Raw genomic sequence first — 24,973 nt, 5'->3', positions numbered from 1 at the left:
TTATTCCTCTTGGTGAAATATTGTGTAGCTCGTCTCGAGAGGCTTCAACGAATAACTTTCAATTGTTCAAAACAGTGAAGCTACAGGCAATCTCTCGATCCATAGTTAGCAGTCAGTGTCAAACAATGCCAAAAACTACGTCGTTTAAAAAGGTTTCAAGGGAAAAGAATCTCTTAATTGTACCAAACCCTATTGCTTAGCTATCCGGCTCGGTGAGCCATGTCTAACGTTGATATGAACAAACGGCCTAGAGACTGGTTTCCATATAATCGCAAGGATTGTCAGCAACGCAAGGGTCGCACAAATTCGTGACCAGCAATTCTCAGCGATCCTTGAGTCATGTGGTTTCCATTTATCACAACGATCGCACATACTTCAAACGTTGACAACAATGTTCAAAATGGCGGGAGCAGATGACAATGAAGTGGAAAGATATTTGTTGCAGGCTAACTGCTTTTTAATAATGGCGTTGCTGAAGAGAGTAACCATCCGTCGCTGGCGATCCTTGCGATCAAATGGAAACCAGGCTTAACTCACAGTCGATGATTTAGCCTCATGACTGACCTTCTGATGTATATGGCATGTTTTTCTAAGGGAGCTTATGCCTTTCATTGACGGGGAATCATTTTTGTTAATTTTGGTGTTTCATCTTGTTTAATTATATGTTGTATTCTTTAACGTGGTAAGCTTGGTGTCTAATCACTCTCAAGCTAATTATATCTATTTTTATAGCAACTGATATCTTCTCTGAATCGGACTATTTGTAAATAATTAATGGAAAGGGCGTGCTCTAAAAACGTTTGGTCACGCCCTTTTCAGCCCCTTCACTTTAGACTGGTGCGCGGTGCCTGGAAATGTCCAAATACTTTTTAACGTAAGCGTGTAACACTGACAGTAGATTCGCAATAGAATAGATTTTTTGAACTTTTAATGTCGACAAGAAAAAAATTCATAAGTTGAAAGATTTTTCACCATACCCCTATTCCCAAAGCTTGGACACAGTGAGTAAATCTTGACGCTGTTTCAAATCAGATAAGCGAATGTGAAAAATGTAAAAAAGAAAAATACTAAGGATCAAGCCATAACAATCTATAATGTAAAGACTAGATTCATTTGAAATTTGAAAAGAAAATTGATAATGGTTTTTCTAATAATGACTATTTGGAAAGAAAATCGATACCAGCTTTACTAAAGAAAATCTTTTAATTTTACATTTTAGCCCTACATCTGTTTCATTTCAGACGTCTTAAGTTAATGTTTGTTTTGATACATAAAACTAGTTTAGTTCGTTTTACACCAAAACTATCTAGCAAAAGCAGTATTCTTAAACAGCAATGTTCACAAAACAATAAACATGTGTTTTGCAATAAGTTTTATGTTTTATTTAGTTACGTGATATTCAGTTGCCTGTTCTTTTGATGTTCTTGATAGTTCCGTTGTTTGTCACCTTGCCATCAACATTCCGTGTTATTGCATCATTCCATCGCCACTATTGTTGTCATCAGTCCTTTGTTGTTTGAAGTAATTATTTTGTTATCGTAATTAAGGTGTGTTGTCATGTGATTTTTATGCTGTGCCCTTGTTTGTGAATTCAGTCGTTATGTGAAGCCGTGAGGTTAAGTCGAGTCGAATCGTTCAGTTGAAGTCGCCTATATTCGCATTTAAAGTTGCCGTTAAATGAAAGTCGTTTAGTTATTGCAAGTTAAATTGAAACCGCAGTCGTTTGATAATCAAAGAAAACTTTTGTATATATTTTGTTGTCCTTCTTTCGTCTACGTTCATCTGTAAAACATTATAGTTTTACACATGATTAAAAAGGGAATAAAAATGGTGTTCTGAAAGGAAAAATATTCAATGAAAACTTTAAGCAGAAGCTAAAGATAAACAATCCTTTAAATGATTCTTACATTTCATGTATAAGTTTATTCACCAAACAAATATTCTGCTAACACTTTTAAAGCATCGGCGAAAATATTAGGAATTCAAGGTTTAAGTTCTTTCCCAGTTACAGTAAGCCACTTTTAAGCAGAACGAGCTCTATTGTTTCAAGAACAGTTTTTGTTTCAATTAAACCGTTTTAGCTGGAACCTCTCCAGTGGTCTTTAATTTATCTCTCCAGAACTTTATCCCAGATAGCTGGCCAGACATACACGTGTGGGATTCAAACAAAGACCAAGCTCCAAGGTAGTCGTACCCAGGGCCTACATTATGATGAGATATCAAATAGCCAAAGGCATCATGGACGGCAGAGTGATAGGCCATCGGTCCACTGTCATCAAAGAGAAATTTGTGGACCCAGCCGCTGTCACCAGGACCGGTTCTTCCTAGAAAAAGAAGTACCCATAAGAACAAATAATAAAGCTAATTTACTCATAAGAGATTTAACCTGTTCCCCTGACTATTGACTTACTACCCGTACAGGACTATTTCAATTCTTCACTTATTGCTCATTAAATCCGTACACAATTTGATGATGCAAGGTCATCAATTGTACATGTATTAAAGAACAAGAAAAAATAACCTCCTCTCTCGACTTTGCTACCAGTTATTGCAAACGTTAGCCTAGAACAACCTGAATATTTGACATCAAAAGTTCAAAGTGGTTTGAAAAGAAAATGGGTTTGAGATTTATAGCCAATGGGCTAATCAGTAATCCGTTCTGTTCCCGTTTGAGCAGAAGAACTGGTCCAGAGAAATAATGATTACTATAATCTCAACAGAGTTGTTCGATTCGACAGACTGTCTTTACTGTTCAGGCCCGTCCGAACGGGGAGGGGGGCTAGGGGGGCTCCAGCTCCCCCAATAATTGCCAAATTGTAGTCTGTTTCCTTTATAATTGTGCACGGGATGAGAAGGAAAACAATCGGCAGCCCCCAATATGAAGTTCGTTCTGACGGCACTGCTGTTATGCAATCATTTCCGTGTAAATAGGTCGCAAAGCAGATTAAGCAGTCTTGTAACTGTTTAATGATGCTTTGAAGAAAGCATTATTTTTCCAGATATTGTGTTTCAAAGTATAGTACACAAGTTTGAAAATAGTTGGAAAAGTATTTTACGATATCACTACACTGACCCAATGTTGGATTTAGCAAAACACCAAAGATAGGATCCATTGGTCCATAATTAAGATCCAGCCAGTCCGCGACGACCTTCCCAGACAGAAGTTGCTGACGAGTCGCCCAGTATTCAATGTGAGTCAATTCTTCAGAAACAGCTGCAAGAGAAGAATTAATTTAACTGAATCAACTACAGTAAAATCTATAAATTTCCAAAGCTCCTTGTTTCTGCATCAATTATCTCTATTTATAGGCAAGAGTAAAATATCCATCTCGAAGTCAAAATTGTTTTTTTTCACATTTAAAGACTCACCTCTCTTGAAAAGCTGAGAGATGCAGCCTAATTTGTTAACACAAACTACCCTTGCAGTTTTACATCAGACTTTTTAAAGTGATTTGATAGCAAACTACTTGTAAGCAACTCAATCTAGCACTAATTGAATAGTCTTGTACAAATGAAAATTCCTCGTTATTCTTTTTGGAGGCCAGCAAATTATATCTCGCTACACAGATAGAAATTACAAGAAAACAGCTTGACTAAGCAGAATTCTTTGGTATCTAAAGCTATCTGACCATACATTTGTCGATTCCTAGTGAAGTATTAAGGAAAATTGAAATATGTGGTGAAACCTTAAAAACCTCTACCACCTTTCTGACAAATCCCAGTACAATGCATAGAGTAAAAATCAAATGAACTCAATAAATCTCGCTTAACAAACTTGCATAAAATCTTTTTGAGCAAATGCCGCATCTATGAAATTTTTAAATTAAATCAAACCAGACGTTTGGACCTTGACATGTACAAACCACACTTCTAGCAAGCTTTGACTGAGTTCTTAAAGACAACATTTAACCTATCGCTAATTGTGTGAAGAAACAAAGAGTCTTTTGAAGTTAAAAAGGATGATTATCTCAAGAGCATTTGCACACCTTCGTAAGACAACCCAAACATTATTTTACCATGAGTATTTTGCCTTATTTTAAGACTTTTTGCTTTGGTAATACGTAAATGAAGTCCATTTTTTACTATTGTGTTTAGATAACTCACACTCTACAAAACTAGAAGGTAACTCGCACTCTAAAACTATAAGGTAATACACCGTCAAGATTATAGGCCTAGGAGACATAGGGGCTAGGAAAGATGCAGTCTTACTAATCAGAAAAATGTATGGCGCTTCATGCTACATTTAGATAGTTCTACCTCAAAGGAAGCAATAACTCTAAAACTCTAACCTGTTTAGCATTTACTGCGCTCATTATCAAGATGGACAGAAAGCGCCAGGGAAACAAGAACGATTATTTCATATTGTCATATGTCTTTGGTACTGCAAAACATATATTACCAACTCGAGGCAAAACCAGATCTACATTCACCTCAACAAGTTTTCCGATATATACGATGAGCGAAGAGATCCATGAAACATAGGTAAAACAGTACAATAAGTATAACGGCATCATCATTATCATGATTATCGCATTTTATTGATTCACTAGGTATTCAACACTCAAAAAACTAAAAGTGTATTTATTGAAAAAGGCATAGCTTTGTTAAAACTTTCATTCAAAAATCATTCTTCATAATTTGGAGAAAAAGCTTCAGTTAATCTGTGATAGATTTTGTTGTTATATAGAGAATAAATGTTTTTAGAAACAGGATGGCTGTTTCAGCATTCTGTTTAATACGTTTTTACTTATTCATAGTTTTATATAAAGGAAATCCTGTTGCTGTTCGCTGTACTCAAATTTCCTTCTCTGTTCTCATCAAAGCAAATATCGGTTTTCAGCAGGCCCATTTCAAGCAAACTTGTCGTCGTAGATTTCTCACATAGGTTTTCTACACAGCATTTAAATGATAACAAGAAAAAAGAAAAAAAATAAGCGAAGCAAGTTGGGACTTTTGAAAACAAGCCAATGCTGTAAAAACGTGCTACATCGAGTACTTTTTGAATGATTCAAATGCTAAATGGCGGCGTTGCCCGTAAAATAAATTTGTTCATAGATACACCTGGAGGAAAATTATTCCAAATTCATTGCAATATGATCAAGATTTAATGCCAATTAACAGAACATTCTAATTGCTTTAAAGACATTAGCTGTGGCAACAAAGCTCATAAATGCAGCTGGCCTAGTATAAACAATACACATATAGCAGCTTTCTTTATTTCAATTCTTGTAGTGACATTAAAGTTGTTCACATGAAAAATGTTGAATCTTAGTAATGAATATTGCAACGTTTTCATCTCAATGATAGATAGTCTTATTATGCTTGAAAAAAAACTTTTATCAATAAGTCATAAGTTTTTTCCCACTGCCTTTTTCTATGTCTTCACAAGGGAAAACATAAAGTAAGATTCTGCTTAAGCTCAATAGCTGTATCTCGAATGATACTTGCTGAAAATTAATACTGAAAACTGAATCATTTTGAATACAAAATGTTCTAATATCAACCATGCCATGACATGCGCGGGTGATCTGAACTTTTTTGAAGTTGACATGCTCAAAAACAAACATTTTTACCACATATTCCTTGAGTCACGGTACAAAAGTTTTACATTTATTAAATATTACATTCATAAAAAATAATTTCATAATCAACGTGAAGAAGATAGACTGTGAAATTGACTTCAACTAGTCGCTTTCAAAGTTTAGGAAGTTCTCATCAACTTAAACATGATAATGTTTTGTCTGCTAAACTATTTGACATATTATAAATCCATGCAAAGAGCTATCTCCTTAAAAGTACAATATAAGCTCGAAAATCTTGAGAAATGAAACTTACTTTCTCTCTCTTTGTATATTTGAACAAACTTCTTTGCATCTGCATGAAACTTTCTTGAAAGTCTTGGGTTTGCATTGGCAGAAGGCTGCCTTGCTTCAAGGCATACTTGTAAATAAAATTGGAATTCTTCTTCTTCCCCAGAAAAATCTTGATCAACACTGCGAAGTACTTCATCTATACCTGAGAGCGCCTCTGATAATCTAATGCCACTCTTCACAGTTGTTGGTGGCAAAAGGGCTTGCTCTTCCTCGCACTGTCCATGGAAATCAAGATTGATCAGCGATGTGCAATAATCAACAATATTTTGATTCTTTGGTGAAAGATCAAACGTCTTGACCTTTTCTATCGGGGTTGTAACTGTAGACGATGCACAACGTTTTTCCGGAAATTTTTCTGGCGTTTTTGTCCCGTTTTGTTGCCATATCTTTTGTCCAACCTTTTTGTCTATGTAGTCTGACACTTTGGATACAATATCTCTGTCGACCTTTGTTGTCAAATCGCTTGAAAAGTTAGTGCTGTTATCGAATATGTTTCCAAACAAGCTCATGCCAATTCTAAGTAAATCTGCCTAACAAACAACATACGCATAGGTTGCTAAACATTCGAGTACAAATAATTCCTAGGAAAGGCCCAAATTTCAGCACTTGTAAAATGCCATTAGCAGCTCTTTTTAAAGCCCTTTATGATCATGTGGTGAGCTCATTCTGCAGCCTAAGCATCTTCCAGCCGATCGCTTGCAAAGTTATGTACACCTGTTAATTTAATAAAATGTCTTTAAATCATCAAGAAACCGGGGGTTTGTCTGAAGCTTAAACACAATTTTAACTTATCGGTTAACGCAAAGTTGACGATCTGATCACCTAGCAGCATTTACCAAATTAATTTTTGCCACTCAAACTTTAATAACAATAATAAATAAAATTAAAGCATAAATTGGAAATGACGATCAACATATTTGTTCATCAAGTGATATTATCTAATTAACCTGCTCCAACTGGATAAGAAAACTATATAGTTTGGAATATACGCTACTTTGTGACGGTACCGGGCACTTAATGACAGACCAGTAAGCAGTAATTTTCTTTAGTTTGGAATCTATACAACACAAGCATTTAGAATTGCATTTCCTTATAGTGTTTGTATCAAAACTTCTTATTATGCAACAAGTTTAAATTGTCAATATAAACTTCGACATGAAAACTTGAGTTGTATTTGTGATCAGAAGATTCGCAGATTAGGCATTTTCTAATTGTTCCTATTCTATTTGATTACTTCTGTCGTTTTTGTCACGCGAAAAAGATTTCCATTTTAGCAGAAAAGCGTGCAAGATTGATCATTTAGCTAATGAGAGATAGGTGGTTTGAGTTTAAAGCCAGCTTTGTATCCTTCCTTAAACATTGTTCATTTGATATCATCATCTATATGTTGTTCATTAAAACGGAGCTTGAATGCTTACTCCCAACTAAGAACCGTCCTGTATGAGCCAAAATGGCCTAATATAGCTTAGGTAGAAAATATGCAAGTAATTTTGTAAAGATTTCAATTGATCAAAGTATATCTTATATGCTTATTAGGCCTGTAAATATTACATGATCAAAATTAGATCTGAGAAAGGCCCAATCCCACATAGCAGCTTCCTTGAAAAAAGATAAATGTCAAGTTGATGCGCTAATTTGTTCGAAAATAGAAGGCTTTGTTATTTATTTTATGTATGTCATTGCCAAACTCAGCATCATTTAAGGTATTTATGAGCAAGCAATCAAATCAAGCCAGTGGAAAAATCTTTATAAGAGTTCAACAAAGTCTAAAAGAGCTGGACCGCAGCAGCTCTCTAATAATTGTTTAAAGTATCGTGCATATTTCTAGGACGTTTTGTGAGATAATTTTGGATAACGTTATGAAGAAAAATTGAAGTAAACGCAAGCTAAGAACATCGAGGGAAGGTTTTTTATAGAGAAGTTTCTTCCGAATTTGCCCCAACGTCCCCAATTTCGGACCCCTGATAATTTCCCTCTCCCTAAGGCCATGAAAAGTGAAACTAATTTGTTTGCCCTGAAGCTTTTTCTGGTAAAAAATGCTTGAACAATACAAAACAACTCTTAATCATCAATTCAAGCCTAAAACAACAACACAGTCTTTCGACTACAAATTCTATTCAATCTCCTCAAATAGGTAAAGATTTTTAAAGCTACATAAAATCCTCTATAACAAGCATTTTAGTGATAATGGAAACATTTCATTTTCAATTCAACTTAAACTACAATTACAAATCTCACTATAACAAGGTAATTTGCAATTGGCTAGCCTGGTTTTACAAGAAAAAACTATAACAATCGTATAGTAAAAGGAAAAACTGAGAAAAATAAAGCAACCAAAATTAAAACGGATGTAATTCCGGATTTGTCCATGGTTTATTTTTGCAACAAAATATGTAGTACTTAGTACGGATGGCAATGTTGGAAAGTTTAAAGATGAGATACCGTTTTTGTTGTTGATCGATGCAGAGAGAGTCACACATTTTGAAGAAGGAGATGCAGGAATTGCCAAAGATGCCAAGAGAGCTCATAGAAAGATTCACAAAAGAGACACATTTGAACTTTCGCTGTAAGACAGATAGGAGAGGAGCATACTTGCTGTGTTTTCTTGTTGCATTTGTGTCAAGATTGGATTGAAAACCAACAGTTAGCTCTAATATGTATAGGTAATTGTTGTTAGTCTTCAAGAGAAGATCTGGGCGAAGGTTTTCTCCAGTTATGATTGATGGTGAAAGATAGCCAGGTATATCAGCGTAGATGGAAGATTCATTAACAGCTTTAAGAGACGTAGCTAGAAAGTTTAAGATAGAGTTATGACGCCAGGTGTATCGGCCTTGTTCCAGGTATGTTTTGCAGCCAGCAACAACGTGAAGGAGGGTTTCTGGCAGAAAACAGAAAGAACAGTCAGAAGTCTGGCTCAAGTTCCACTTTTTCAAGTTTTTCTGTGTAGCAAGGGTATTGTTTAGGTACCTTATGGTGAAATTGAAAATATTCTGAGGCATGCTACTTTGCACCTTGGACCAAAGTTTGTTTATTTGTGGAAGATCCTGGTTAAAAAGATGTGACAATAAAGATCCTTGGGAAGTTAGAATGTTTTACAGACGATCTTTATGTTCTTGCTGGACAGCCTTTAAATAATAATAACAAAAGCTATTATATTGCGTCATACATTCACAGGGCTCATAGGCGCATTACAATTGACAATTCTAATTTTTAAATGTATGTTAAAAAGGGGTTAAAGTTTACATGGTTTTCATTAAAATCTCAGTTAAAACAATTTATTCAATAAAATACTTCTAAATAAATGTTTCTTCAAATAAGTTTTAAACGTTTCTAAAGTGTTGCATGTTCTAACTGAGTAGCATTTTAGCATTGAAATTCTTACAAACATTCTCTCAAAATTCAACAAAACTCTTGCAAAAACATCTCACAAATTTTGGGAGTCATTAATATTTTTATATAGTCTCACAGTAAGAATCTAAGACGTAAGTACATTTTTGCTTACATTATATTTATTTAACGAGAGAGATTTTGTTTTCAGTATTTATTCATGAAATCGATGTCAGCATGCTATATGTTTTCATTATTCAATAATATATTTCGTTGCAATCTCTATATTTGCGATTCAAAACAATACTCACCTGCTAGGGCAGCAGCTCTGTGGAGCCGAGGTGCAAATCAGGACTTGAATTCCACACTAGGCTCATTTTGCAGTACAAAGTGTCACAGTTTTCATTTTGCTGTCAGGAATCCCGTTTTACTCAATGAAACATGGCTATGCTACTTCAGATCAATAACACTCGCTAAAAAGCACGTCTTCTTTGGCAATTGAAGCAAGCTTTTCGTTGCAGCATCGAGAGCAGGTAGAGATACAGAACGGTTTGCAGCTGTCTCATTTTGTGCTTTCTTTAGCAAGAATAAACATACGATTATCACTTGCATTTTTAGCCTGCCGATCCTATACATAATAGGGTACTTTTAATGAAAACGTTGTTTCTGTTTAAATGAATATAACAAGTTTATTAAAAAAATCGACAAGATTAATAACAGGTGGTCTACTCTAAGAATTGCAGACACATTGAATTAATAGGATTCTGTAGATTTTTATACGAAACAGCCCTCTGTTGCTGCTAGTTATATGTGAGGAGATATTTTGAATGTCTTAAATTTGGACTTTTTGTAATAAGGGAATACCTTTTGTCATACCAAAAACGGACATGAAGTTTCAGATTGTGCTGATAGTTGACATAAGATATGGGAAATAAAGTTTTAATGTGTTTATGGGAAGATGATACTAAGAACTAACATGAAGTTTTCGAAATATGTCAACCTTGCTAAGTTCAAAGGCAATCGACAGACACTGAAGTCACGTAAGCCATCTGTCGATCAGTCATTGACCAATCAAAAAACGTATGAGTGGTAATACGCTTTTTGATTGGCAAATTTTGATTGACAGATCTCTTAAGTTATATAAGTATCTGTCAATTGCTTTATCAAATCGGAGATAAAGGAACCGCCTAGTATTCGTATCAAAATATAGTTCAATCTAGTTCATGTATACAATAAAACTAGTTTTCAGGTTTATAACTTGCATAGTTTAAAAGATATGGAGGGATACCCGAAGGAGTACTGGGTACAAAGACCTCAGTTTAATATTTGCTTTTGGGGGCGTTTTTGAACTAGTGTCTGCATCTCAATCTATTTAACATGTCACACTATGCCAGACAACCTAGTTCCGAGTTTATAACTTGCATAGTTTAAAAGATATAGAGGAACACCCGAAAGGGGACTGGGCACAGGTACCCAAGTCTAGTAATAGCTTTTAGGGGCGTTTTTGAAATAGGGTCTGCATCCTTTCTTATTCAGCATGTCAAATTGTGTACTTGTACTAAATTTCATGCTTGTATCATAAAATGCACAATTCAACTACTAAGCAACTGCACTGATGCTTTATTGATTTGATTTGGAATCAAGACGCCGAAACATCTTTTAAGGTTAGGGTGGAGGTACGGAAGGGTGGGGGTACGGACTACACTATGACAAAAAGGCTAACCTTTATAGTAGTTTGCCACTATTATCTTTAATGCCATTACCTTGATACCTTACTTCAGCAAAAAATGCTGGGAGGGCGGCTACAGTCCTCTTAGCCCCCTGGCTCCGGCGTGCCTAATGTCGTTTTGGAAAACTGTACTCGCTTTCGTTTTTTCTTTATTTTAAATGGTGTTTCTTTTACACGTCGATCGAAACTGTTGGGTTTTACACATAATCTAAAAAAGTTTCTAAAACACTGGAATTTAGATAGCCGATCCATTAATCTTCTCAAGGTTTTACAATGTTTACGGGTTTGTTAGAAAGCAGATGAATAATTGATAAAAGAATGAAGATTAGATCTTGAAAATGATACATAATGAGAGGTAAACAGGTAAAATACATTGCTAGTTGCAAGAATATGAATACGTGACAATCATAGCGTAGAAAGAGTTGCTCAAGAAAAGTTGAAGCACCAGGCAAAGCGATGTATAACATAAAATAAATCAATAGAAAAGCCTAGCGCGATACAGTTTTGCTACATTTATGATTCAATAAATGTTTGCTTGTAAAAGTAGAGCTGGTAAAGGTGTTAAAGTTTAAAATCATGGAGTAAATTGCTTTCACAAAAATTGAAGTTTAAAGTGATACCGCCAATCACAAAAGCAGAAAACCAGTTTAATATCCTGAGAATAATCAAAGATTTTGTGCAGTCTTAGAATTGAATTGTTTTTTTTGCAGTTTTTGATGACAAAATTTTTTATGACGATGATGACGATGACCAAAGGGCAAGCATGTTTTTGTCAGTTTTAGAATAAGATTCCGCCCAGATCCTATTTAATAATCCAGTGGAAATTTAAAGCTAGCCCTACAGGACACTGTAGATCCATTACATCACACAAATGAAATATCTACATAGTTTTTAGAATTCCTAAACGGCATATTTAGCTCAAAACAACATTTTGAGTTGTAAACTGCCTTTAGAGAATTATATCGTTACAAGTATCTACGCATTAATTTTAAGTTGCAACCCTGTACCAGCGCAGGTAACTGCAGAAAGGAACACATTTGCATCATTGCTAAGATAGGGTGGTATAGGTGCAATAAACCAGTGCCGTAGTACATATAAAGTAATTTTTACTTTTTAAATTAAAGACGTAAAGCAAGTTATACTATGCAATTTTGTATTTGTCAATGCTCAGTGATTTTACGCCACATTTTGCGACTAAAAAGTAAGTAGTGAATTATGCTTCAGTTTTTAGAAAGTTTTCTTTGCGAACTTTTGTCGTTGAAATGAGGTTCCTGTTTGCATCAGCGTTTTGTTCTTTGAAACAAATCTTTGACATCATCAGCAGTCAACACAGCTTTCCAGATAGCAAGGTCGTCAATGTATATGCTTGGTGCAGCACCTTGAGCCCAGGCACCACCAACTCTCAAAACCGACGAAGTGGTGCTTAGGCTAACTGAAGTAGTTGTTCCACCGCAGATATTCTTTTGTCCATTGACGTAAGCACATAATCCTTTAATGTCATCAACAGTAAGGACGAAATGGTTCCACCGTGTTCTTGTAATATTCTTGCCGAATGAACTGATACTCCAGCGTTTGGCACTGGTGAGAGACACTTGAAAATCAAAACCATCTTTGCTTGCAGCTCGAGCATAAAAATTCACCCCGAAACTGCTGCTGATCGCGTAGTTACGCAGTAAAAATTTTTGTCGTGCACGGGCAACCTCTTCTTCAGCAAACTTGATCCACAAGCTATAGGAGGCAGTAGTTCCACACGTAGCAAAGTCACTGAAAAGAAATTCAAAGTTGGTTCAAACAACATTGTTGGTTATATTGCACTATCGTTGTATATATTCAGAGCCATGCGCGTCTGCTAGTTAATAACGGTTCTACTCTATAGAGGCAGAGCTCCAATCATCTTTAAGCTTCAACAGACAGACATTAAGCTAGATTTTTTTACATGGCTTGGTCTTGCTTGACTGTATTGGAAAAGTTGTTAGCAAAGAATCGAAGTCTGCATGATTCTTGATGCATTGTTTAGATCTTTAATAAATGGTATCTTGTTTTAATTGAAAGTAATATTGAATAGCTAAACATACGTTTAAAATACGTTAAACATACGTTAAACAAGGAATTTTGGCTGGGAACTCAGTGCATGCTCCGTCGTCCACACCCATTATGCAAATCAAGACAGGTGTTTTCCTTCCTGGTTCATATCCAATTCTCACTCTAGAAGGCACGAAAGCAGAAACTGCCACTTCACTGCTGGTTGCGGGTATCATTTTATCAGGGTTGTCAAAAGACCAGTGAAGAAAAGCTGAAGCAAGTCCGACTATAAAAAAATAGAAAGTATGAAGAAGAAAATAACGTAAAAATACTGGCTAAATGCCACAATGCCACAATGCCACAATGCCACAATGCCACAATGCCACAATGCCACAATGCCACAATGCCACAATGCCACAATGCCACAATGCCACTATGCCACAATGCTACAATGCTACAATGCTACAATAATTTAGAAAAACTGATTTTCCATGATTTTTTATTGCCATATTTTTCATTTTTGACCTTGTTAACATAGCAATAAAAGCCATTTATATTTCGCCACTTACCCTAAGGGTTCAAAGAAGCATGACTAAATTCTATAAAACTGTTGCTTGTGTAAGATTAACATCCAGTATCAATTCTACCAGAGCTAATCTTGCTGATCCCAATACTCTTTGTAAATCTTGCTTTGATCTCATTTTGAGGCAAATAATTAATATTATTTTGCCTTTTCACAAATAGTTAGAAATCTAGGAATTTAAGGCATATACATGAATTTGACTTACTAAGACTTTTTTCGCAATTTCTTCCACTGGAAATGGCATAGCTGGTTGACTTGCATTTGCATGTGTAGTTATCATTTCTGTATTGTGGAGTGCATGTTCCACCATTCAGACATGGTATGTTCTTGCACTTGCTCTAAAGCAAAATTAATCATTTAAGCACTTCAGATTAATCAATTTGTCAAAATGATCATGATAAATATCGGAATATATCTTGCAAGTCAGGGACCAAAACGATCTTTCGAGACAACCAGATAAAACTGGATGCCTTAAAACTTTAAGATGTTCACGATAAGGTAAATCCTTAATGATTAAATTTGACTTTAACATTTTTCTGATATATTCAAAACAGAAACATCAAATCGCAATTTATATTCTGTTAAAACAATATTTACAATAAAATCTCATGTAAAACGTTGTTGCAAAAGTTTCGACACCTACTGGAATATAGAGGTGGACGGATTTATTGTCCGCGACGAGAGAAGAGTTCTCGCTGTAAAAGTTTTCTTTGAGAAGTTGGCAAATCAGGCTTTCACTACTGTCGTTCTTTATGTTCAGTGACTGACACAGAGAATGCTTGACACAATTTCTTTGGCAATCTGGTATATTTGTAACGTTGTGGGTAGTGATTGGCGTTGCATTCAAGTAAACATTTGCAGTGCTTTCCATTGCTATATAGTTAACTTCACTTGTCCTACAGATGTACCTTGAAAGGCACTGTTCTGCCATCAAAGGGAGGATGGTTGAAATCGTCAGTATGACTTGGAACAGCATCCTGTAAACAGCATTAAAAGTATATACAACTTTGATCATTCAGAATCTTCGTGAAACTTGTTTCTCAATTTCTAGCTCTTCATAAAAAAACTTTCATCAGGACTCATTTAGTTCTGAAATCTTGCTGAATTGAAAAACACATGCTTTGAAATTCTGTTAAGCTAACAAAGGAGCAAAAATCTTCAAGATGGAGTTGAAAGACCCCTGTTTGACAATCTCGTTTTTCCCCGTTCTGTTTTGTACACTGTTCAACAAGGATAATATACTTTTACGCAGATAATCTGGCAAAAGTCTAGATAATTCACATCCTCAACCTTACACGAACACTTTTGTATACTGCCCAGATAAAATTTATTGTGAGAAAGAAATGCTTTTAATGTATATTTTAATGAAGCCTCACCTTTCCATAAAAGTCATGGCTGCATTGCGCTCTCTAAACATAGGAATCTGTCTTTTGAGCAAAGCAGGGTACATAAGATGAACACGACGCACTCTCCCTTCACTACGCTATAGATTATTTATTGCTTGTAAATATCATCAATAGAGCAAGGGAAATAGATGATGGTGCCATGGTAGCATTCGGCATAATTGCTTTTGATACAAAAAACTCGACCACATGGTCTCATGTATTGTCTTATTACACAATTGATAATCGACACATTATTCAACTTCTGATAGTGTTCATGGAATTTTTAATAGAATCATCAGAGGAAACATGTCAAGCTATTCTCTCGTCCTGGTGCTTTGACTCAGTTTTTTGTCATCTCTTTTAGTGGCCAATTCATTATTTACCAAGCTGGTTCTTGCTTAAGTATTGAACAATACCTGTGCTTTCTGGGTACCAAATTAAATATGAATATAATCGGGGTTATAGACAGGTCAAAGAGAGCTAAGATCTAACAAATTAGAGAACTTCATGTTCGAATCGTCATTTTAGGGTTTTATGAAATGAATATTTTGTTAAAAATTTCCTTTCCTTTCGTCTAGATCTTGATGGATTTACTAAATGAATTAAAATCAAAGCTTTTGTAATCTAGGTATCTTTAAAGTAAAAGTCGTGACCTGAAATGGTGTAATGATTAAACATAACTTTCATACTGAGCCGAAATCGTCGCAGCAAAATGGTTGTTTTCAACCACCTTTTGATGACACTGAAATTTACTTTGATATCGATATAACAACAAGAAACTTGTAGGCTGAAAGGGATACATGGAAAAACTCAAAACGAGCTATCGAGCAATGAATCTTTTTATCAAAATGCTGTTATCTGTAAAGTTCTTATTTTTCAAAGGATTCGTGTTAGGTATTTCGTATTTGGAGGACATAAACAAGATGTAAATGTGTTAATTTCTAGATAAAGATTAATTGAAAAAAATACGGGTCTTTAAGTTCATTTTTTGCAAGAATTTAGCCACTAATAAATTTGCAGACTAACCTCTTTTGATAATTGTGCTCAAGACAAAGGTTATCAGCTTCCGATGTACTGACGAGCACAACACTTTTAGGAAGATTTTCAGCGAAGGAAGCACTGTAATCATCATCTAAGTAACAAGCTATACAAAGTCGACATGGAACACAGATATGCTATATACCTTAATGGAGGAACCTAAACTTGAATGAAAAGATTATCAGAACCAAAAATAAAGACAAAGTAACTGAAATCAGACCCAGTAAGAATGATACTCATGTTGCAGTAGAACTTATTTATGCTTAGCAATTAAGCTATGATTATGGTGATAAAATAGTATGAAAAAAGTGCTGGTAAAAAAACATTCAGGGTCAGGGTACCAACCGTTCTTATCGGACTCCTAAAAGAGGCTGGCACGTTTAGCATTGTATTGCCTTTGAAAGAGCATTGGTTTCCAGACTTGGTTGTTGTTTGAAGTAAAAACTTTCATTGAAAACATGGTAGGTAGAAAATAATTTCAATATTCACTGCTTTATTATCAACTTTTATCGAATTGTGGGATTGTGATGTCTTCATCGTTGTCAATTTTCAATCGTCGCCCCTTGTTTACTGAGTCGTTTTAGAAATAGGGCCTACTCTTAGGCCTCCAATTTTCGCAAAACGTTTAAATACACTCGGGTTGAATCCTCTTTATCTGTAGTCCAAGCCCAGATAACCAGGTAAACGATGATCTGGAGTTTATCCGGTTTAACTAAAGCAAACATTGCATGCCATGCACTTTATTTCTTTGTCATTCATCACGGGTAGATAAAATTCAAAATGGCGACGTTTGAGAATACACAGACTAAGTTAGAACTAAACATAAAGACTTTCACTTTACAAAGCATGCATTGGAAACGGCATATTTTGCAGATAAGTAGATAAGGTGACAGTCTATACTTCAAAACAAGTAATAAAAACTTTCAAAATATTGGGAATTCAAATTTTTTTGGCTATAATTTCAACTTTTTATTGGACAGTCTTGAATGTCTGAATTTTTTATAAGTCTATTTTGTTGTGTATAGCATAAAGTGCAATTAGGCTGAGTGCAGTGATAAAAACAATCACTCTGCAATTGAAATCCAACTCAAAAATTTACTTAAAGAGACACCATGGCTATAAATTCAATTTGTCACAAAATTGGTTAACTGTTGAAACATCAATGAAAACACTGCTCACATAATATTTCCAGTTGCAAAACAATGCTACTCTATTTTGTTGTAGTGTTTATCAAACAGTGAATTTAGCATGGTAAGGTTGAGACCTGAACTTCATTGTGAGTAGCTTTTTGAAACCAGCTATCTAAAAGTTGACAACTCAGTGGCACCCAAAGAAAATCCACATTTATTTTCTGGTCAAGCGCTTAAAATGCTCAAAAAACCCCTGCCTTACGTATTCTTGTAACCATAGGTATTCTTTTAACCATAGCTGAATTTCCAACATTCTATATTGATTAGAAACAAAAATATGAAGAAGAATTTTGTACATTTTTCTGGTACTACAACAATTAATCATAATGCTATAGCTCTTTGACTCACTAATTTTTTGTAATTGAGGAATTCGATGGCAAAATACTGACAAATTTTTGTTTGGCTGAGGGATTTAAATCCTGCATATTCTTTGGTCAAACAGAGTTCAAGAATTGGAAAACAATCATGCCTGATTTAGACCAGATTGTTTTTATCAACAAAACAAGTGTTGAATTATTGTTTTATCTATTCATATGAATTTACGCTACAGTTTACTTTTATATATAAAATGCATCAACAACTGAATTATTCAAGGCTTCTCAACTATATTCACAACTTATTGTAGTAACTATTGTACTTAGGCACATGATATATTTCAGGCCTGGCTGTTTGTATTTTTGTTTGTGAGCTGTGAATTGCTCCCCTAATTTGCTGAGGAGATCTAAATCAGTAACACATAGAATGTACTTTAAAGTCAATTGACAGACGGTTTAAGTTCCTTTAGTATCCTTTAATTGCCTTCAAATAGTCTTGAGGCAAAAGAGTATGCTGTTTTACTTGTTTCAATTTATATATGCTTTAACCATGGCTCAGGCACCCCCTTTGCTTTGAAGGATTTGAATTAACAGACTCTTTCAGTTTTGTGTGAAGCTTGCACACCACAACAATTGCAATTTTCTTACCAAACAATTCTCAATAATGGAATTGCATGTTTTGGTTGATATTTTTGATCTGCAAGACAAAGTAGCCCAAGCTTCTTCTATGTCCTTGTCCAAGCTTCTTCTATGTCCTTGTAGAACTTTTCTCTTTCTTCCGGATGCTTTTCACAGACTGGTGATGTTGGATCGTTTGAATCACAACTTGTCACTGAACCCAATGAATGAAGACAAAGTAGGCTGTTATCTTCAGGCCAAAAATTAATTGCAAAAATGCAATGACAGGAGAAATCACTTCTACAAAAATAAACCAATTAGCCCTTGTAACCTTTTTGGGGTTTAATGAATACCAAAAGGGCAAATGAATTAAAATTTTAGGGGAGCAATTTTTCCTTCGTGTTCTGTTTAGAAGAGAAAGTCACAGCTTGCCTCAGGTTGGGAAGGATGTCTAGAGGCGAGTGCAAGCTATCTTTCTCCTCAAACAGCCAGGACTGACATTTTTCACAAGAATTTAAAGTAATGAAAGGCTCATGTTCTCTTATATTGCCTCTCATGTTCTCATGTTCTCAAAGAAGATGATGAACTTTGTGAATGGTATAAAGGATGTGAAAATGAAATTTGTGTATGTAATTTATAAAAATTACTTTTTTACTATAAAAACATTCTTATTGTCAGAACAGGATTTTTAAACTTCATTCACTATTAAAAGAAATTTTTGAGAAAGGATTTTTCTAATAAAGCAAAGCAATTTCTATTAATGGCATATATCTCATCTTTTCCTTATCAGTTCAATAAGACATTATTGAAACATGTCTTCCAGGCCTGGCCGATTGTATTTTTATAGGTGAGCTGTGAATCGCTCCCCTCATTTGCTGAGGCGTGCTAAATCAGTTACACATAGAATGTACTTTAAAGACAATTGACCCTTTAATAGCCCCAGTCAGGAGTGTGATGTTTTACTTCTTTCAATTCACCGTGACTTAGGCACCCCCTTTACTTGGAGTATTTAAAAGATCAGACTCTTTCAGTTTCATATAATGCTGACACAACACAAAAACAACAATTCTCTTGCCAAACAATCTTTTTGTTGTACAGAAATTGAAAATGGCTTTGAAAAACAAATTTTGAAACAAACTCAAGTTATTTGTTTAGCCATCTTCAGAGTATAAAACATCAGAACATAGATGGAAAACTTTATGTTAAAATACCCAGTTTGGATTGAAATAGGCCAATCAGAAAAGGCGAGCACATTACTGTTGAGGTTGTCCAATCAGTGCCGCTTTCCTATTGAAAATGTTACCAATGGAGTCCTAAGGTGAAAACTAACTCCTTCTGTCTACACAAGGGCTGTCTGTCAGGTTTTATAGAAGATAGATTCACAAACTGCTAGATGGAACGATGATCAGGCTTTGCCAATAATGCTAAACATGTCGCTGTTATAGTTTTTCACCCATTCTGGGTTTTTCAGTACATGGCACTGGATAGTGGAATTCCATGTTTTGGTTGTCGTTTTTGATCTACAAGACAGAGGACCTTGTTCTCTTTGACGGATAGTTTTGTTTCTATTGCTGGAAGGGACCTGCTGTTTTATTATATCCCCCCAATCTACAATTCCTACCAATTTCTTCGACTTTCCTTCCAAAAATATGCCTGTTTTCTTAAGATTGAAAGGTTCTAATTGCTACAAACGTACCTTGCGCTTAACTATCCTTTTCCAAATAGATTGAAGTTCATGCCTATCATAACAAAAACCACTCAACAAGCAAAAAGTTAATTGCAAAAAATGCGATGACAGGAGAAATCGCTGTTACAGATTAAACCAATTAACCCTTGTACGTTTTCGGGGTTCTCTGAATAGGAATAGGGCAAATGAATTTTAGGGGAGTGATTCTCCCTTCATGTTCTGTTTAGGAGAGCGATTCATAGCTTGCCTCAGGTTGGGAGGGGAGCGTGGAGGCGAGTGCGAGCTATTGCTCGCCTCTAACCGCCAGGCCTGGTCTTCTATCTATATAGTTGATATTCCAAGTTGGTTAAATGTATGCTATTTGTCTATTCATAGAGTCATACAATCCTTTTGATACAACCAAATCCCAAGTTAGAGACAAGAACATACTCTGATTTTGAAACCATTGATGATTGCCTTGAAGGTATGCAGTAATTTATATTTCAAATATTTGTCATATTCACTGTATTTTTTTAATAGATTCAAAGGCTGACTGCAAATGACTTCCAGTTGTGGGGATGTACCTCTATATGCATCTACTGCTCCCAGAAACATAATTGAACACTTGCCAAAAAATTTTTTGTTAAAATAATCTCTTTAGAAGTTATTATTCTCAAGCAAGTGAAAATTTGTTTTACTATGTTAAAAAGTATTTGAATCCAAAAAGAAGTCTTTCATATATATAATGTTTAACAGAAAATATTGAATATTGTTATTTGTATGAGTTACAGTTAGAGTTAAAGCCCTTCCTCATAGTTTATATTTTCAGACCAATTCTATTCTTAGAATTTTTTTACTAATGTTTTATCACAAGCCTTGTTAAAGTATGTAATGTGATTTGTCATTCTCCTGATTATATGCTCATGGTCATGTTGAAGTCAGCCCCATTGATAGAATCCACACTCAAATAGATACATTTTTACAAGGATATTGAGTTATTTGAAGCTCCCTTTAATAGAAGCTGTCTTTATCTGAGGAAAATAATAAAAAACTTCACCCTTGAATAAAAACTGTCTGTCATTTTCCATATTGAAAGTTCTCCAACTCCATGTTATGCTTGTGTCAGCTGTATTGTACTCTATCAGCTTCTAGATTGACTCCTAGCTTATTTGAAAGCTTATTTTTTATCTAAAATCATTGTATTTCACCCTATCCATGCCTGCCCTTGCACAAATTCATTACAATTGTTTTACCTTGGGTATTCCTATAATTATAGCCCAGTTTGTGGAAGATGGAAAGATTCATTGTTCCTTAATGCATTTTATAGTATGATGATATCCATGACATTATGTCATCTAAAATCCACAAGAAATGCTTGTTTTGTGCTGTACAAAGTTTTGTTTATTAATTCATGTCTATTTTTTTTAATAGGAGTATGCAAAATATACGAAGAGCATTTGAAAAGAACCCACCCAAACAGTCCTTCAATAACATATGATATCAGCCAGCTATTTGATTTCATTGATGGCCTGGCAGACCTATGCTGTTTGTAGTAAGTAAAATTTTAATTTTTCAAACTGGAAGCAATTACTTTTTTAGTAAAATTTAGTCAGCTACTTGGTTTAGAAATTGATGCATTTAAGAAAACTCTAGTAAAAATAATGAAATATTTTTTTATTCAGTAACCATAAAAGACTTATAGATTTAAACAATACAATATGATTTTCTCTTGGAACATTTTTGTCAAGGTAGTAAGATCTTTGTGTCAAAATAAATGGAGCTAAAGGTGACTACATTTGGGTTTGAAGTGGAAGCTTCACAATGTATGTATTAAAACTGTTGTATTGTATGATACCTGAGCCTAAAACTTAATGTATAAGGGCTTTAAGAAAAGTTGAAATGGAAGATGTTTGTCACATGTGGCATTGTAGACTTATCAGTTAACAGGAGAAAGAGGGAGAGGTAAAAATAAAAAGAGGTATATACAATCAGCTCATTATTATTGATGGGAAAATTCTTAGGAAGAAGAAGACCAGAAGATATTTTCAAAAGCTGTCCTTTATCTGGCCTCTCTGCACAGTAGCAAAATGTTTCTAAAAACTTTTGATTGGAATTTTCATCTCTAGGGTTTCAGTTGCTGCATGTCAAGGTCACTAAGACTTTAATGAGATCTGTACCATATCTTGCTATAATTTAGTTGCATTTTGCATGACAGAACCAGCTGTCAAAGAAGAAAGAGGAAGGGGCATATAAAAATGATAGGATGTGTATTTTTCCTGCCAGAAAATGCCCCCTTCTCAGCATGGTATGCATTTGTTACCAGAAAAATACCAACATCATCTAGTTTTTATTCGTTTCATAGAGCGGTTATATCATGAAAAATACTTTTCCAAACCCCATCCCAACATTTTGGTAATCCCATCCTAACATTAAACTGTATGCCATATTCAGGTAAACACCTTCCTAAAACTGTTGATAGTTTATTAAATGCCCCAGTAACTCCCTGGGGGTCTACAGTAACCAAAAAGGGAATTTCATTAAACCAAGCAAAACTTTAATTGTCATTTCAGCAATAATTTCATTTCAGCATTAATTTTATTTTTGTTTTCTTTCCTAATAAAGCCTTGACAAAGACTCCTGCACTTATGTCCCAAAGAATAAAGACTGGATTAAAGAACAGATATACAACATGTTGAGAAGACAAGCAAATAAGTAGAACAGTTGTTTAAGACAGGAATCCTCTGACGTACTACTTAATTTTTGTGGTAAAACTACGTAACAGTTCCGTGGCTTGTATTATAAGTATGAATCAGGCATTCGGGCCTAAGTGCACGATGGGGTGATTTAATGCATTTTGCCAGTAAAATTGAAGCTAGGTGTCAAACAACTTTAACTCTTGTTGAACTTTTGAAATGCATAAACCAAAAGATGTTTTATTTTCTTTTACCTCATTTCTAGAGAAATTTTAATGTTAGTCTAACAATGTTTTTATTACCTTATTTCACTTAACATGCTTTATTTTTCTATGATAAATAAATTTGTTTCTCATTTCTTCACATAAAGAATATTCTGTCACCATTAGGGTTTTCATAATTCCTGGGGTAGAAAACAAGGGGAAGTGTTCTAATGAGTGATTCACTGCCCCTCTTCAGATACATTTGCAATAATTTTTTAACTCAAAAAAATATCTTTGACTGTAAAAAGGAAAAGGGTTGCTTTACTCATTTGTAGATTTCTGCTTGTTTGTGTCTCCAGAAAAGTGGATTTCATTCAACATTCAACCTTTCAAAATTTGCTAGTTTCACAGGGCAAAGAAACATAGTCTAATGGAAAATAAGCTTATTCAATATAAAGATAAATCTAGTTTCGACTAACTTATGTTATGTTAATTTGAGAATTCAAAGAAATATAACTTGACGTTTGTTTTGTTTTGATAAGTTTTGAGCTCTTAAGTATCATATGCCACTTCATTTATTTGACTATTTCTCAGGTAGGTTCGCCATTTGATTCTCATTTTCATTGTTACACAACTGTATTTATATTCTTATTCTTACACAACTTATTAATATGCGTTTTGGAAGATACTTGAAAATCTGTATTGAAAATGTTTTTGTAACTTTTTAGTCTGACTGTACGGAATTTTTGCTGTGTCAACAATACGAAAATATGTAAAATGAAAGCAATATCACAACAAGAGTGTTTACAGAAATCTCAAGCCAACGGTTTTTTAACCTGTAAGTCCTGTGAATATCATTTCAAATTATGTTTTGTCTTTGAATAAATCATTGGTGTTGTGAAGTTAAGTTTTGGTATAACTGCAATTAAGAGAATAGTAGCACGTGGTAAGTGCAAAGGTCATTATGCCATATAAGGTTAACGGAAACACACACATATGGGCGTAGTAGGTACTGCAGCAAGAATTGTAGTCAGTTACGAGAAGGAGCTCCAATAGAAAGGATATATATTAGAGACAGCCACTCCCTGGCGTAGGCCAGTGGAGTGGTAAGGAGTAACTCACACGGATTTGTCAAGTAATCATCAACCGGTTAGTCATAATTAGGCCTTATATAAATATTGCATATAAATATAAAACGTCATCATGGTGTCTTCACCATCTCTGCCCTGAGAATCCAGAAAGATACATAAAATCTTTACAACAATTGGCCTTTAATTAAAAATATACTATTATTGTTATGGGAAAACAGCTAATAATGCATGATAGATACAAATTACACACATGTAGCTCTGATACCCCCTATTAGCATTTGTGTTAGTTCATAAACCATGCTCATTCAATGCATTAACTTGAATATGTAAAGAGCTGTTGGAAGAATATTTAACTATGGTGCACTACCAGAGAGATACTTGAAATGAGATGCGACATGCTTCAAATGGGTGCTTAGAAATTCTTGAAAAATGTGCAAATGTTGTTAAAATGTAATAATTTGAAATCACGAAGGACAACTATAAGATAGATTTCGTAGCTATTTATAGTTGCTGCAAACTTCAGCCTGCTGTAAATTTTCTTTTCAATTTTTACTTGGACTGTTTCGCAAAGTTCATATCTCTAACATTTAACAAACTTTTTTCATATTTTTTACAGCTCGTTAGAATTCCTGTTCCTTCCGATTTCACAAATTTTTCAAGCAAGTTATTATAGCTAACATTCGAAAAGGAACCAGACACTGTACTCTTTGATCTATATATTTAGCAATTGTAGCTTTGGTCTCAGCGAAGTGTTTAAGACAGTCAAACTGTCTAATTCCTGTCTAATTACTATGTTTCTTGCGAAATTTGTAAAGATGTTGCAACAAAACAAGTAGATTCAGTGATAGATAATTCGTGAATTTTGACAGCTCAAAACTCTCATATTTAAACGGAATAGCATGTATATCGAACTTATTTTTGCCCAAATGGCTGTTGTTGGAGAAAGTTAAAAAAGGCCTCAAATTATCAATAATTCAGATCAAAATTTGAATTTCAATCTTCATTTTTGAACAGAGTCAATTTTATTAATTGATAAATCGTAGATATTATCGATTTTAATATCAAACTGAAATGACTTCCCAAAATTTTTTCGGCTTAAAGGCCTTAAAGAAATGATTTAAATAGAAGGTTCAATATATTTCCAAGTGGTTTTTGTTAACTGGATTGATTCTGGAAGGATATAGGAGAGTGTAGTTAAGTAGCACATGCATTGTCAATAAATACAGAAGTTTTTTGTCCTT

General features: G+C 34.6%; 3 protein-coding genes across 3 annotated transcripts; 1 reads left to right on the top strand and 2 right to left on the bottom strand.

The window, feature by feature from the left end:
* Positions 1-1,097: 1,097 nt before the first annotated feature.
* LOC135690002 (uncharacterized) lies at positions 1,098-9,778 on the bottom strand. The gene is made up of 4 exons (XM_065207406.2): positions 9,512-9,778; positions 5,836-6,587; positions 3,074-3,214; positions 1,098-2,324 (listed from the first exon to the last, which is right to left on the bottom strand). Exons 2-4 carry the CDS (start codon positions 6,380-6,382, stop codon positions 2,068-2,070), a joined length of 945 nt encoding a protein of 314 aa, XP_065063478.1. The 5' UTR covers positions 6,383-6,587; positions 9,512-9,778; the 3' UTR covers positions 1,098-2,067.
* A 1,470-nt stretch (positions 9,779-11,248) lies between these two features.
* LOC135689938 (uncharacterized) lies at positions 11,249-15,049 on the bottom strand. The gene is made up of 5 exons (XM_065207307.2): positions 14,911-15,049; positions 14,178-14,511; positions 13,740-13,872; positions 13,027-13,237; positions 11,249-12,693 (listed from the first exon to the last, which is right to left on the bottom strand). Exons 1-5 carry the CDS (start codon positions 14,982-14,984, stop codon positions 12,210-12,212), a joined length of 1,236 nt encoding a protein of 411 aa, XP_065063379.2. The 5' UTR covers positions 14,985-15,049; the 3' UTR covers positions 11,249-12,209.
* Positions 15,050-16,305: 1,256 nt separating this feature from the next.
* LOC135690029 (enhancer of rudimentary homolog) lies at positions 16,306-23,439 on the top strand. Its single transcript, XM_065207455.2, has 4 exons — positions 16,306-16,418; positions 20,142-20,229; positions 21,177-21,297; positions 22,368-23,439. The coding sequence occupies exons 1-4, from the start codon at positions 16,416-16,418 to the stop codon at positions 22,459-22,461; spliced, it is 306 nt and encodes a 101-aa protein (XP_065063527.1). The 5' UTR covers positions 16,306-16,415; the 3' UTR covers positions 22,462-23,439.
* The last annotated feature ends 1,534 nt before the right edge of the window (positions 23,440-24,973 follow it).

The sequence above is a fragment of the Rhopilema esculentum genome, chromosome 10 (genome assembly GCF_057945365.1).
Source record: "Rhopilema esculentum isolate cy_ngs chromosome 10, ASM5794536v1, whole genome shotgun sequence".
Lineage (NCBI taxonomy): Eukaryota > Metazoa > Cnidaria > Scyphozoa > Rhizostomeae > Rhizostomatidae > Rhopilema > Rhopilema esculentum.
The sequence above is the reverse complement of the archived record's forward strand: the minus strand, read 5'-3'. Positions and strand labels throughout refer to the sequence as shown.

What these genes read in the sequence shown, in the direction of transcription:
- LOC135690002 (XM_065207406.2), bottom strand. Translation starts at nt 6,382, where the DNA reads ATGAGCTTGTTTGGAAACATATTCGATAACAGCACTAACTTTTCAAGC. An exon ending in AATATACAAAGAGAGAGAAA is followed by an intron (nt 3,215 to 5,835) that starts GTAAGTTTCATT and finishes CTTCTCTTGCAG; the next exon opens with CTGTTTCTGAAGAATTGACT. An exon ending in TTTGCTAAATCCAACATTGG is followed by an intron (nt 2,325 to 3,073) that starts GTCAGTGTAGTG and finishes TTCTTTTTCTAG; the next exon opens with GAAGAACCGGTCCTGGTGAC.
- LOC135690029 (XM_065207455.2), top strand. An exon ending in CATTGATGATTGCCTTGAAG is followed by an intron (nt 20,230 to 21,176) that starts GTATGCAGTAAT and finishes TTTTTTTAATAG; the next exon opens with GAGTATGCAAAATATACGAA. An exon ending in GCAGACCTATGCTGTTTGTA is followed by an intron (nt 21,298 to 22,367) that starts GTAAGTAAAATT and finishes TTCCTAATAAAG; the next exon opens with CCTTGACAAAGACTCCTGCA.
- LOC135689938 (XM_065207307.2), bottom strand. Translation starts at nt 14,984, where the DNA reads ATGTACCCTGCTTTGCTCAAAAGACAGATTCCTATGTTTAGAGAGCGC. An exon ending in CCGTCCACCTCTATATTCCA is followed by an intron (nt 13,873 to 14,177) that starts GTAGGTGTCGAA and finishes ATTTTGCTTTAG; the next exon opens with AGCAAGTGCAAGAACATACC. An exon ending in AAATTGCGAAAAAAGTCTTA is followed by an intron (nt 13,238 to 13,739) that starts GTAAGTCAAATT and finishes ATTTTTTTATAG; the next exon opens with TCGGACTTGCTTCAGCTTTT.